Genomic DNA, 14,528 nt, shown 5'->3' with positions numbered 1-14,528 from the left:
CTGGCTCATGTGGGGCTCAGTGCCCACATGAGGAGCCCATGGCCCTGAAGTTCCTGTAGTCAGTAGAGAGGGGATGGTTTCTGAGGAAGATTTACCCCTCTCCAGTCCTGTGCTAGAAGATGGATGAATAACAGCTCCCAAAGGATGTTTTATGCTTCACAAAGGACCTATGGCCCAGCCCCTGGCCACAGGAGGCAAACCATTGACAGCTGGACTGAACTCCCCTTCTAAGTCTGCAGTGTCAGGCCCTGGCTGGATAGTGCAGAAATCCTCACCTTGTCCACAGCTGTTATCATGTGAAGGGCTAACAAACTGCAATGGCACCTGAATATTTCCTTAAAAGTTGCTTTTAAATGTTTTTTTTTTTAAGTTACTTATTGTGAATCATTAACCCAGCAGCCCACAGAAAAAGGATCATTTTCTAGGAGCTGCAGGGTTGGCATCCAAGTGCACTTCAGCACCTTCCTCCCATGGCCCCTGCTTCAGTTTAAGGCCTTAGCTAAGGCTGATCTTACTTAAATCACCTAAATATTTTGCTTTAATTTCCGTGTCTGTGAATGAGGATGACTCATTCAGAAATTCCTCTGAGTATGAAGAGAGTTGTGGGATTGTCAAGAACAGCAGAAAATCAGCTGGTTTTGGGGTTCCTCAGAATGTTACCTGCTGATCTGGCCCTGGCCATGCATGGTCCTGCATCAGGCACCAAAGAGGAACACCTGATATGGCCTTAGCTCTCTTCACAGAAAGCAGCAGGCACAAGCTTTCCCAAATCCACACAGGATTTTCCACATTCACAAATCCACACAGGATTTTTCCTGGGAAGGCAGTGAGAAGCACAGAGAGGAGAAGATAAGACAATCCTTATCTCTATTCTCTGCTTCTGTTGTTTGGCACATGTGGAATGTGTTAGGAAGATTGTTCACATGAAGTGATTTGTCAGTTGGATTCTGCTGAGATTGTTTTCATTCCTTGGCCAATTGGCTCTAAGCTGTGTCCTGGCTGTCTCAGACAGTCATGGGTTTTTCTTTAGTATCTCTTTAGTGCAGTTACAATATAGTATTAATGTGATATAGTATAGTTTTAATAAAGCAATTTCTCAGCCTTCTGAATCATGGAGTCAGATGCCAGTCATTCCTCACGTTGGGGGCACCCTGAATTTGATACACCTGGTACCTTCAGGGACACAAACTCCACCCTGAGATAGAACAGGGACTGTGTCTTCCAGCAACATCAGGAAACAGCTCAGAAACAAAAGCTTCAAGGTCTTTGGGTTCTGTTTTACCTTTTTTTCATAAGGCCTGAATTTGTATTTGCAAGAATTCCATCTGATTTGCCCAGAGCAGGCTGGCAGAGCAGAGTGCCTGGTGTGAATTGTTACTGCAGACACTGTTTCCAGAATGATGGGCTGCTCCCAAATGCTAGAGCACTTCTGTTTCTTAACAAGAATTTGCTGAGCTGATTGACTCAGTACAGGGAGCTGTATTTTAAAAAGCAATTCATTAGGCAGTTGTAATGCTTTCACTGATTCCTGGCATTATGTTTCTGCCTTCCAAATTGAACACAAATGCTTCTAAACATTGATAACAGAGAGGCCATTTCTAAGTTTGCCTGCATTTGTCATGTTTTGATGTAATTTACACCCAGTGGAGCTTGCTAGGTGTAGAATATTTAATACTCAAGTGGCTTCATTGCTGCCTTACAAACATGTCATCATTTGCCTTGGATTACAGAATGGCCCTGAGCATCACCATTTGGAAATCTGAACAGACAGGAAATGCTCCAATATCTCATTTGAATAAAGAAATAAATAAGTATCTTCAGAATGAGGTGGGAAAGGCCAGCAGTGAGGAAAGCCTGGGGGTGATAAAGGCAGCAGGAGAAGTTACAGACTCCTGTGCTGTCAAGGACTCTTTGTTTGCTGTTAGTTGTGAAAAATGCCAGTGAAAGTGTTACACTGGGGGAGCCCAGAGCCAGGGGGATGTCAGCCAGGCTGGGGAGCACTTGAGCTGATTCCATGGGAGCTGCTGTCAGCGAGAGGCACAGAGGCCTTGGTGACACTCTCACAGTTGCCAGCCCATCTGTCAGTTCCAATTTGATAGGAATTTCTCCTTTCCCCCGCTCCCTTTTTTTTTTTTAATGTGATTTCTTACCTTTGGGGACTGAGCACTGTTGTATCAGTGCAACATTTGCCTTAGGACAAGGACCTTGTCTGTTTAGACCAGTTAAATTTTGAAATGGGTAAAAATATCTGAGGAAATACTGTGTGCATTTAATACCTGTGGTGAGTCCTTATTTATATTTAAATATTCATATATTTATACTAATATGTTAATGTGCAATGATAAAAATGTATTTATATTTAAATATTTGCATTAGTAACACCAAGAGGCCATACCTCTTGCTCTCTCCACCCCAGCCAAAGCTTGATTGAACATTAATTAGGTAATTACAAGGTTACACACAATGATCTGCACTGAGTCAAATCTTCCTTCCTTGATGTCCAAGGGAATGTGTTTCCAGGCCCTGTGGGTGATAGATGAGAGAGACTCAAGGATGGCTTGGCTGGATTCTGTCAAGGTGAGGAGAATCTGGATCCAGGACCATCAAAACAACTCCAACATCTTTGTATGGTGCTGCTTTTCTGGGTTTAGATCAGGAGATTTGGATGCCTTAAATGAAATTGCACTCTTTTTCAGGGCTTGACTACTTTTATGTATTCTTAGATCAGCATCTGATCAGGCCCAGGTCATCCAACAGGACAGTATAGGGACAGCCTGATCACTGCTGGAAACTGGGATTCTTAGTGGAGTTTATGATGAGCAAACCCAGTTCCTAAAGCACCCTACAGATCTTCCCTCTGCCACGTAAGAGAGCCCTGCCAGGAGTGAGTGAGGTACAGGACACAAATGGCTTGGAAGCTTTTTTACTTGTGCTCTCCCATTTTCACTCACTGCCAGTAGTTCTTCCTATTAATTTATTCCAACACAAGAACAACCATTGGATCACCAGCTAAATTCATGAGTGCCCAGGTGAGGACACCAGTCTGGGCACAGCCATCAGTGTCCAGAAGGGCCACTTGGTAGAAATGCCAAGATTTTGGGAGGGCTGATTTTCCATCAGCCCTGTCTCTAACTCTGAGGCCAGGAGGAGACAGACTGGCTGCAGCAGACAGGATTCCCCTGTGCCCTGGCATTGTCTGGCACTGGAATTATCTGGCACTAACAACACCACACTAGTGAGCCCCTAGTTCTGATTCCCAGTGCTGTTATTATTATGCACAGTAAAATCACTCAGGAAGAGAATGAAAAACAATTTTTTCTTGTCCTTCCCCTTGAACATGGAGCTGTCAGGTTGTCGGCACAGCAGGTCCCTGGCTGGGTAATAATTGATAGAGACTCCATGTATTTCAGAAGGCTGATCATTTCTTTATTAAGAAACCCATACTTTTATACCCTAGTTTGCTACAGGTGGACCTAATTAGTGCTTTAGTTAAAACACCATCACCATTGGCTAATTAAGAAACCACCCTTTGGTAAACAAATGTCCATAACACATTCCACATGTTCACAACGCCAGGTGCAGCAAGTGAAGGTGAGAATTGTTTCTCATTCTTTTCTCAGATCTCACAGCCTTTCCCAGAACGATGCCTTGAAAGGTTGTCTGTTTCTCTCTGTGGCCAGAGAGCTGCTACCACATCAGGTTCCTCACATATGTGGGTTCTTTCTGTTTAATTGTTGTTTTTCATGCCCAAGGAGTCCCCTGGCCGGCCCAGTGAGGCAGAGACAGAGATGGGGCTGATCGTGGGCCATGCCTACTCCGTGACTGCCATCAGGAAGCTGCGCCTCGGGGAGAGCCTGGTGTTCTCCTTCAAGGCAGAAAAGCTCTTCATGGTCAGGCTGAGGAATCCCTGGGGCAAAAAAGAATGGCATGGTGCCTGGAGTGACAGGTAAGGGCTGCAAACCCAGTGTCCAAGGGTGAAGCAGTGCTGGGGCACTGCAATTTGTGGGTAAACACTGGTGGCACACACCCATGCTCAGAGATGGCTGGACCTCTGTGCATCTCTGTCCATTTTCCTCTGATGGAAATGAGAAAATGAGCATGTCCTGGAGGAGTCTATGGCTCCCTGGACCTTATTTACTGTTTACATCATTCTTCTGGCCCACTGGAACATGGGAAGAAAAATAGCTCAGGAGTCAAGAACCACTGAGTGTGTCTGTGACTCAGTTTCTCACCTGTCATTTCCAGCTGCTGGGGATGGCAAAAGTCATGTAGATAATTTAAGTGGCTGGTGAAAAATGCTGTGAAAGTGCCATATTTGTGATTTCTTTCTAATTAACTTTCTAATTAATTGTCTCATGGCCCGCCCATGGATTTAGCAGGTACCTCCACAGCAAGAGACATGGTTGCTGGAGGGGATGTCTCCCATCAGGGGTGATTTATACATGAAAAATATGTGACAGTTCAGCACTGGGCTCACCAGCTAGCATTTGGTATTTAACATTGCACTGTTCTTAACAGCAGCATATTAATTTCTTATAATATATGCTTTAGCTAGCAAAAATCTACTCCTTTCAGAGAGTCTGGTTTGGGTGAAATGCAGAGAATGCACAAAAGAGCTGCTGTGTCTTGTTTAACTGAAGCCCTTAGGGTTCTCCAGTAGCCTGGCACAGCTGCCACTCACGCCAGCACTGAGAACTCTGATGGTGGCCCATGGTTTTTGGTCTAACAGAATTAAATTGACAATTTCTAAACAGGTTAAGAAAATGGCTGTTGGGGTGAGCAGCCTCTCTTCCCTCCTTCCAGCCTCCTTCAGCTTTAGCCTCCAGTGCTTTTGGAGGGGCAGGGGGGAGTTGTGGCTCTGTTTGTCTGGTGTACCCCAGCAGGAACGGGGTCTGGTTTGGGTTTCAGCAGGAGGCTGAATTCAGGCTCTGTGTGCCTGAAGGGTCTGTGCACTGGAATATCCCTCTGCAGAGTGGACACTCTGCTCAGGCTCCAGCAGTTTCTTCTCAAAGGCCCCCGGGGAAATCTCAGACCTCAGGCCTGTTTTATTAAGGTGATTAAAAGACAAAGAGAATATTCTGGTCTAAGTGAAGCATTCAATAATCTCCCGAGGAGGAAAACCAGGTTTCATTTGAGGGGCCTTCAGGGAGTGGAGTCAATCTCCTGTGACCTTGGAAACCAGCTGTTTAAGTGTTTAAGAGTCCTAATGGAGGGTGTGACAAAGGAAATCAATAAAGTTCTGCTCTAGTTGAGCCTATTTCCTATTAATCTCTTTCTTTTTCAGTAGCTTTCAAATCAATTCATGTTTTAAAATTCCTCCTGAAAGCCTCACACTTTCATCAATATCATTTGCCCTTTTAGTACTCTGATATTCTTTTTAAAACCATGGACCAGGAGAGATTTTTACTTCAATTTTTTTTTCTAGGTGAGAGTTTTTATTTTAAGTTATTAATCATCTTTATTGTTTTGATTTTTTTTCTCTTTTTTTAAAATAATTTCCTCTTAGTTCTGAAGAGTGGAAGAAAGTCAGCGATTCTGAGCGCAAGAATTTGGGGCTCACAGTTGAGAACGATGGAGAGTTCTGGTGAGTGGGAGTGATGAGAAGGGTTTGGAGACACTGGCTACACTGAGTAACTGTCATTAATCTGCCAATTAACAGCTTCAAAAACAGATGGATAAAGTTATCCCAAGGTCTGTTTCTTTCAAGCTCCCAAGGGATGACAGGGAAGAATAATAAAAATGGATTTCAAGCTAGTAGAACAAAATCAGTAGCTCTCAGAATCTATTGTCTATATTTAGAATAATCTTTCAAAAACCAGGAGAAAATGTGCTGATTTACATGACACAATGCCCAATATTGAACACTGTTTAGACCAGTTAAATTTTGAAATGGGCAAAAATATCTGAGGAAGTACCATGTGCATTTCACACCCTGTTTACTGAGTACTGTGCCTGTCTGTAGCTCAGCCCTGGCTGAGGCATCTAAAAATAGAGTTGCATCCAGTATTTGTTGGTGCTTTCCAAGTGTTCATTCTCTATACAACGTCTAGAGCTCTATTAATTTTGACCTTGCTTAAAGCTTGGATCCTTAGCCCAGCAGGTCCTTCAGGAGATGATCAATATTGCATCAAGTGAGCTGGCAGGGCTCAGAGTGGAAATAGTTCTGTTGGCTTTGTCAGGACTGGCAGCTGCAGGGTTTGGCTCTGGGCCATGAATAAGCCAGGCCATGGTGGTAATTCAAAGAGCCAAGCTGGTTTTCAGTGGCTCTGCAGTCCAGCCCCTTCCTTTAGCAGGCACAGGTGAGATGAGGTCAAAGAAAAGCTCTGTCCAGAGTGCAGAGGTTGGAGTCCTGCTCAGGGACAGATGTGACAATAAGGACTGTAATAATGAGTGGATTCTGCTTTAATTGCAGGTGATCTCTTTGGCCTTTGTAAAATGTGTTATCAAATCCAGCCTGGGAGGTTCAAGCAGTCCTTTAGGCTTAGGAGATGCAACAGGACAGATCCTGGTCTGACCAAGCACACTGAGTGATGCTGCTCTGAATTAAAACTCTGTGATTGTGGTTTCACCAGTATTTCCACATGGAAAGCTTTCCAGTGAATCACTTTGTCCCCTGGACAGCTGAGCAATGTCTCCTCTTCAAATTACTGGAAGATTTTGTGTTTTGTTTTGATTCTTTATGTGAATATCACTGTTTATTTTTAAACAAACCATTATTCTCCTGGTGTTCCCTGGAACAGGATGACGTTTGAGGACTGGTGTAAGAATTTCACGGATGTGGACATCTGCAGGACTGTGAACACCTCCTGCTTCAGCCTCCACAAGACCTGGGAGAAGGAAATGATGTATGGGGCTTGGGCAAAGCATCCAGAGCCCCTGCTGAACCGAGCTGGGGGCTGCTTTGATAACAGAGAGACCTTCCTGCAGAACCCCCAGGTAGGAACCCCTGTGTGTTTGTGGGGTGTTTGATAACAGAGAGACCTTCCTGCAGAACCCCCAGGTGGGAACCCCTGTGTGTTTGTGAGGTGTTTGATAACGAGACCTTCCTGCAGAACCCCCAGGTGGGAAGTTCTGTGAGGTATTGAAGTGTACCCACTTTAGCTGGGGCTCCTGAAGTGTCCCCCCTGTTTAGGAGTTGATGGTGACTACTAGACAAAAATCTCATTGTCCTGAGAGTGTGCTGTGTACTGCATGTTTGATGATTTCGGTGCAATTCCTCAGAATGGTTTGTATATTTATTTAGGACTGATCGTGCTTGGAGCTGGTGAGTCACACACACAACAGAATTACTGGTGTCCTGCCTGGACTTCTTCCATTTTCCCAGTCATACAAAGGCAGCAATTTTCTGATTTTTCTAATGACAGAACTCACTTAACCCCCTTAAACAGCTCAGGTATTTGATCCACTGTATTTAGTTAGTATCCCTTGGCATTACTGTGAGATTCTGGAAGTACCTGATCTCTTCCCCAAGCTCACCCTCTCATCAGCATTACAGAATTTTCCTTTTCTCATCCTACCTGGTCATTTCAAGCTGTTCAGTTTATCTGTTCATCCATTCCTACTCCCTTGCCCACCTTCCTGCCCTCTCTCTCCCAGCACATGCAAATTCAGACATACAACTTCTGTTACTGTCTGTGGGGTCTGGGCACTTACTCTGGTAGTTACTACTTTGATAATTGATCTTTCTGTCCAGATTAATTAAAGATATTTTTGCATCTGCTTCTCTGCACTTGCAAGGGAGGTTTCTGCCTGCAGGCTGTGTTTTCAGAGCAGGATGCTGCAGCAGTGCAGCCCTGCTGCTCACATCAGATCTCAGGTTCCCGGCTCATCCTGCAGTTCTTCACTGCTCTGCCTTCTGTCAGAGCCTCACTTCCAGCAGGTGATGTAATTCAGGTATTGCCCTGTGGGATTCTGGATGTGTTCCAAGCCTTGTCTGGTCTCATTTGTAAGTGTTTAGCTGTCACAGAGAACAAAATGCACAGTTCCAGCTGGGTGCAATGCTGATGTGGCATTCCAGTGTTATCTCTGGGCCAGCTGATTAAAAGGCTCTTAGTAGCAGTGCTGGAACACATTTTTGTTATCTTAGGGCCATTACAGGTTACTGTGGCACACCCCACCATAATCTAGAGATCATCTCTCTGTTCTCCTGGCACTGAGGCCTCCTGTGAGGTTTATCTGTGCAGAGAGGGATTGTCACACTTCCAGTTCCTTGATAAGGCGATTTCAGCCAAGTATTTGTGTATTCTAGAATCACCTGCTGACTTCTAGATCATTACCCATTGGACAGCTGAGGTGCCATCAGGAGAAGGTCACAGCTGCAGAGCTGTCACCAGACCAGGAGAACTTTCCTGGTTCCACTTGTTGCCCTTCCACCCCTCCATGGCCTTGGAGCACCCTGAGGGGGTAACCTGTGTATGGCTCAACAGGACAAGAATTAAAATGTGCCTTCCTGGGTGTTGCTGCATCTTTATATCTCACTTTTTATGTTCTCTTACAACCCCTGGGACTCTCCCAGGGCCCTGTGCTTTCTCTGCTGCAGTAAGTGATAAAAACACAAATCAGAGCTTGGGATGGGGCCTTGTTCAGCAGAGCTGCAAGGCAGAGGGATGTGGATGGTTCTGTAGCCAAGGCAATCTCAAAATCTACCTCAGAGCAAAGCTCAGTAATTTGTTTTGCAGCAGCAGCCAAAGGAAAAGGGAGGATAGAGTTGAACCAATGATGATGTTCCTCTCCACACTGCCAGGGAATTTCTGCTTAAATCAGAACATGTGGTGCACATGGTACCCAGCTGTGCACTGCTGCAGGTTTACGTTTCTATTTATTTTCTTCATGTTTAAATGCCTTTGAGGATGGGAGAGTGCAGTATCTATCCAAACTTGGGGTAAATAATGTCCTCTTCCCTCCTCTGGTCCTGACAATTCAGATTTGCCCTTTGCATGCACAAAGCAAAATTTAAAGGAGTCTCTAATAATGAACAAATTAAATTCCTTGTCATATAAAGAAACACCTGTCTGACCTTCTTTTGTTCATACTTATGAACTGGTCGGGTAGTGATTTTTATTAATGTAACTGTTCAAGTCAGATTTAGTAAGATGAGAACTGCTGCTTAAACTTGAGATAAATTCCTTTGATTTGTCTTAAACCCAAGTTGACTGAAGTTTACTGTAAATAGTGTGGATAAAATATTTGTGTGGTAGAGGTGCAGGAGTCTTTCTTAGCTGTTTTTAACTGGGTATTCAGGAAAACTGAGAAGTCCAAAATTAGCATTACTGTCATTCTCACATTAAATAGGAACGGTAGATGCAGAACAAAGTGCCTTTTAAAAAAGATTTGAAAGATTCCTTCATTTGCAGCTCCTATATAAATATTTTTGAAATTTATAGGCACTGTCTAGTTAAAAGGAGAATCAAAAATTATCTAAGACCCCCTGTGGAGTCTGTTGGTTTATTTTTTTAATCTCATTCCTGATTTATAGCTAAGTAAAACTTCATCTTTTGTCTTTTGCTTTCAAGTGAGGCATCCTCCTGCTGACTCCAGTTATTTTGTAGCTTTGTCCCAGGCTGTCTTTTATGTGAGTTCACAGAATCAGAGTCGTGAAATGGTTTGGGTTGGCAGGGACCTTAAAGCTCATCTCAATCCTCAATCCATCCCCTGCCACAGGGACAGCTCCCACTGTCCCAGGCTGCTCCAAGCCCTGTCCAACCTGGCCTTGGGCACTGCCAGGATCCAGGGGCAGCCACAGCTGCTCTGGGAAACCTGTGCCAGGGCCTGCCCACCCTCCTTTAGGAAAAAAATTTTTCCTAACATCCAGTCTAAACCTGTCTTGCTTCACCTTAAGGTCATTCCCCATGTCCTACCACTAAGATAACCATTTTCATCAATACCTTTTATTTACGTGATACTTTTGATTTTAAGCTCATTATTACTAGCATTCATTTTCCAGCTGTGAATTGCTGGGAATGTCTGCTCCATGGAGAGCTCTCCTTCCTCCCTCAAAGGTATTTTCCATTTGTCTCCTTTGTATGCACATCCCAGCTCTGACAGATGGAAATAGAACACACAGCCCCATTTCCAACCTAAGACAACACATTTCCTTGGTGATGGCTTTACCCTCAGCCTCCCAAGGGTAAAATTCCAACAGCTCTTCCCTCTCCTCTCTCCTCCCAGTACCTCTTTGATGTAAAGAAGGCCCAGGACAAAGTGCTGGTGTCCTTACAGCAGGAGGATCGCCGCAAGTACAAGAAAGAAGGGAAAGGAGACAACATCACAATTGGCTTTGAAATCCTCAAGGTAGGCAGCCAGCTGTGCTCCTGGTGCAGAGCTTGTCCAGTTTGCTCAGTCCTGCTTCTCCCTGACAGTGAGATCTTTGGCAGATAGAGATCTATCTCTAGTTAGATAAATCTAGATAAAAATCAGTTTATCTGTTCAACTATTCCTACTCCCTTTCCCACCTTCCTGCCCTTCTCTCTCCCAGCATGTGCAAATTCAGGTATAGACTTCTCTTACTGTCTGTGGAGTCTGGGGACTTACTCTTTTAGGTACTACTTTGAAAATTCATCTTTCAGATAATATACCAGGATTGTTCTGGGGTCTGGCTCTGTGCTCAGACTTTGTGTGTGCACTGCACTCAGGCCACGGGAACGCAACTGATTTTAGCTCAGCTCAAACTCTATTCGAATAAATTTCATTTATTTGAAATAAATAATTTTCACTCCTTGCAAAAGAATTTTGAGTGTTTTTCCTACCCCAAAACTTTCTAGAGAAAGGCAAAATTATATTAATACTTAAAACATGGGGGGTTTTTCTCCTTCTTCTGCCTCCATTTCACCAGAAAATACAGCTAGAAGAATGAGGTTGAGAAGTCTGCAGTTTTTCTGTTGCCACTTAGAAAAAAAGTCTTTTCTAAAGCTGGAGTGGTGAGCAGGAAATGAATATATGGGAAAAGGAACCACAGGGATCCCAAAAGGTAATTTAATTGCACTCTCAAGGCAAATTGAGTAAAATGAAAACACTCAAACTCAGAGGAGGGAAGCAAAGAAACAGCATTTTTTCTGCTTTTTCACTGAGGATTGGGATAATCCTGTCATCTGTTGCTACAGCTCCTGGGACTGCATTAAATCTATGGCCCTACCCTTAAAAAAAGGTCAATTTTTAACAGTTGGTTAGATCTGCTGACATCTGCATCACACCTACTCATTTTCCAATCACCTGTTAACCACATATATTGAAAAGTGTTGCAGAAAGCAGAATAATTTCCCTTGTTCATGCCTGTAATTTGGAAAGGCTTGAAAAAGAACACCAAACCTTCCTAAGAGCTTCAGTGCTCTATTTTTATTTCTGATCAATAATTTTCCTATTTTAGATATATTCTAACACACCAGGCTCATTAGCATGACTAAAGGCCTTGGGAAGAGAGCTGCCAGAAAAGAATGAAGGACTGCTTTGCCTCAAGAACTGCTTGAGAGAGAGGTTTAGATTTAAACTGTGCTCTGGCAATACCAGAGCCCTGGAGGGGATGTTAAGAGTTAAGCATGACTTCAAGGCTTAGAACAAAACATGCTTGGTTATTCTGTGGCTTTTGTATTCGGGAAAGGGCAAGGAAAATCCAGCTGTGTGCATCTGGATTGGGAGCCTGCTGTGAAAGGCTACAGAAGGGAGGCAGAGGGATCTTGTTCTAGTTGAGATGGTCACAATACAAAGCAACACTCCATTTTCAGAAGGCTTCAAACTGTTGTTTTTTTTATAGCTTGCATGCTTTTTGTACATTCTTACAAAACTCATTCGTTTACACTTTAGTCATTGGTCAGGAAAGACAAAGTGCTCATTGGAACAGGCAGTTGCAGGTTTCTCTTCTTATCCTTCTTTCCTGGTTTCTATGTCAACAACCTTGGTAGAAAATTCTTTCAGGAGTGAACATGGATCCTCTTCTCAAACTTCCCTCTGGCTCACTGAACTCACTGTAAAACCTCTTCCACGGGATCTCAGCCTTGTCTGAGCAGGTGCAGTCCTTGGGCTGTGTGTCCATCTCTGGAAGTGTTCCAAGCTCTGCAGTGGCATCACATCATCTCTGTCGGTGGGCTCCTGTCTTTGCCAGCCCCAAACTTTCACCTGCCACAGCTGAACTGGATGAGAAAACACTTGCCAAACTATTTGCCTTGTTGGGTGAGAAGCTGCGTGGTGCCCAGGGAGAGCCCTGCCCTTAGCCCTGCTGTCCCTGACCCCTCTCGTGCTGCAGGTGGAGGACAACAGGAGGTACAGGCTGCACAAGCTCACGGTGCAGGAGAGAGTGGCCACGTCTCCCTACTCCAACACCCGCAGCGTGTTCCTGAGGAGGACCCTGCAGCAGGGCCGCTACGTCCTGGTCCCAACCACCTACATGCCAGGGGTCCCCACAAAATTCATCCTCAGGCTCTACACAGATGTGCCCTCAAAACTCAGGTGGGTGCCACTCACAGCTGCAGGAGATCCTCCTTAGCCCACAGGCTGCAGCTCCGTGGAAGGGCTTGGCAGGTTGTCCTCCAGCTCCCTGGCTCATGTGGCTCCAGAACTGGGCCCTGGAGACATCAGGAGCATCTCTGAGAATATCCAGGTTTGTGCACGGTCAGGAAATGTTTACTTGGGGACATCTTGGTCAGGAGCACCTCTGAGAATATCCAGGTTTGTGCACGGTCAGGAAATGTTTACTTGGGGACATCTTGGATGATTCATTTTGAGTCTTTTGGCTTTTTTAGTGCAGTTCTTGTAGTGGCTCCCAGTCCCAGGTCAGGACACGGAGCACTGGTGCTTGTGGCCACAGCTGATATTTGTTGTTCCTGTGGCCATCTCCTCTGAAAGCAGTGGCTGCTGCAAGAGGAGAACCAGTGCTTCGTGAATCAGGCCCACTGCATTTATTTCTTGATTTGATAGTATTTTCCACTATTTAAAATTGGGGTTTTTTCCACCACTTTTGCTTTCACACAAAAGATAACACAAATTTGTTTACTTTGTTTTGTTCTATTTTTATCTCTTACATCTGTCATTTCTGCACCACATAATTCAAAAACAGCAGATGATGAAAAACTATGAATCTCATGTTCTAAAAATGCCAGATTTCCACAACCATTGATTGTTTGCTTGGCATTCTTTGCTTAGGTTGCCTTTTCCATGATTTTTCAGAGAGCTGAAGGCAGATAGGCCTAAAATGACGTGTTGGAGTCTCCTTTGTGGCTACCCACGCAGCGTCACCCAAATCAAAGTGCACTCTGCAGAGGGTTTGCAAAAACAAGACAGATCAGGAGGTAAGTGGAAAGGGAGTCTGGAGGAGTGGAATTGGCTTTTCAGTCCTCTGAAGATGATTTGGGTTGATATGCAAGCAATCAGAAATCATCCAAACAGGATTTATGGGATTTGTTTTTCCATCTTGCTATAAATAGAGATGGAGAGATCAGATGAATATGGGGATGCACAACAGCAAATTATGGGCAGGTCCATAACTGGCCAGGATGGGCAGGAGTAGCCAGACCCTCCTAAGGAGCTAATTGTGGGGATTAGTAAGGTTTTTTGTCAGGGCTGTGTATTTTCTAAATGGAAAATATCCAGGGGGCAGCTGAATGGCACAGACCCGTGTAGCGTGTTACATTTACCTCATTAGAGCACTTCAGGAAGGACTTCATGGTTTTCAATCAATCATTTTCAGCTGGGTAAAGTAGAACAGGGGTTAAATGCTTTATACATGACTGTGTGTCTGTCAGAGGAAGTGTCCTGAAGGACACCAAAGTGGCTTTTTAGCACCTGATGTTGAGTTAATTAGGAAATTTGCCCAGTTGTCATATGCTTTTTCATTTTCTACTCCTGCTCTCTGATGGTCTTCATTTTTCACAGCTCAATGCTGGTTGTTATCAGAGCTTTGTTCCTGGCCAGAGGAAAATTATTTAATTTTTATTTTAAATGTTTATTGGAAAGCTCCTCCTTGGTGCTATCTTTGATCCATTGCTCTGTCTGGACAAAATAACGGATGGTTTGCTGTTGTCAGGAATAGTGGATGAATCCAGACTCAGTCCTGGCTGCTCCTTGTGGAAGCACCTCTCTCCAAGTCAGTGTGTTCTGAAGTGGATCCAGCTGTCTGTGAGCCAAGCACAGTGCCAGGTCTGCAGGATGATGAGGAAACTCTGTGCTAGAGGATTTTCTGTCACTCATTCCCAAGCCTGTTTTAAAAATGGTTCTCACTACTGTCTGTCAGGCCTTTTCTCTGAGTTTCTCTTTGTGGAAAAAATCACCTTTTGCACCTTTAATTGTTCCTGCTGACATTCCATGTTGGATTTGCACATTGAATTGTTTTTCATCACTTAGAATATAAACTGAGTGTTGAAATCCATGGTGTGTGACAGCCCTGGAAGCAGAGAAACCTTAGTGGAAGTGCCTTGGGAGCAGCCTGAGAGCAGAAATTCAGCTGCCAGAGGCAACCTGTGGTTGCCAGGGCAATGCTTGTGTCCCAGCGCTGTACCTGGTGTTTGTGCCATGCCCTTTTCCAGTGGCTGAGGCTGTCAGAG

The 14,528-nt window shown here is 44.4% G+C and overlaps 1 protein-coding gene across 2 annotated transcripts in view; it reads left to right on the top strand.

Moving 5' to 3' along the window:
- The window catches only part of CAPN6 (calpain 6), a 56,702-nt gene that overhangs the window by 31,490 nt on the left and 10,684 nt on the right, over positions 1-14,528 (top strand). For both annotated transcript variants that reach the window (XR_005630091.1, XM_039731243.1), the window contains exons 7-12: positions 3,753-3,946; positions 5,507-5,584; positions 6,741-6,936; positions 10,168-10,290; positions 12,236-12,438; positions 13,156-13,277. Coding sequence is in view for 1 of the 2 variants with exons in the window: in XM_039731243.1 (XP_039587177.1) it covers positions 3,753-3,946; positions 5,507-5,584; positions 6,741-6,936; positions 10,168-10,290; positions 12,236-12,438; positions 13,156-13,277 (916 nt within the window). In the remaining variant the exon portion in view is untranslated. The remainder of the gene's footprint in view (positions 1-3,752; positions 3,947-5,506; positions 5,585-6,740; positions 6,937-10,167; positions 10,291-12,235; positions 12,439-13,155; positions 13,278-14,528) is intronic.

The sequence above is a fragment of the Passer montanus genome, unplaced genomic scaffold (genome assembly GCF_014805655.1).
Source record: "Passer montanus isolate IOZ18808 unplaced genomic scaffold, ASM1480565v1 scaffold76, whole genome shotgun sequence".
Taxonomy (NCBI): domain Eukaryota; kingdom Metazoa; phylum Chordata; class Aves; order Passeriformes; family Passeridae; genus Passer; species Passer montanus.
The sequence above is the reverse complement of the archived record's forward strand: the minus strand, read 5'-3'. Positions and strand labels throughout refer to the sequence as shown.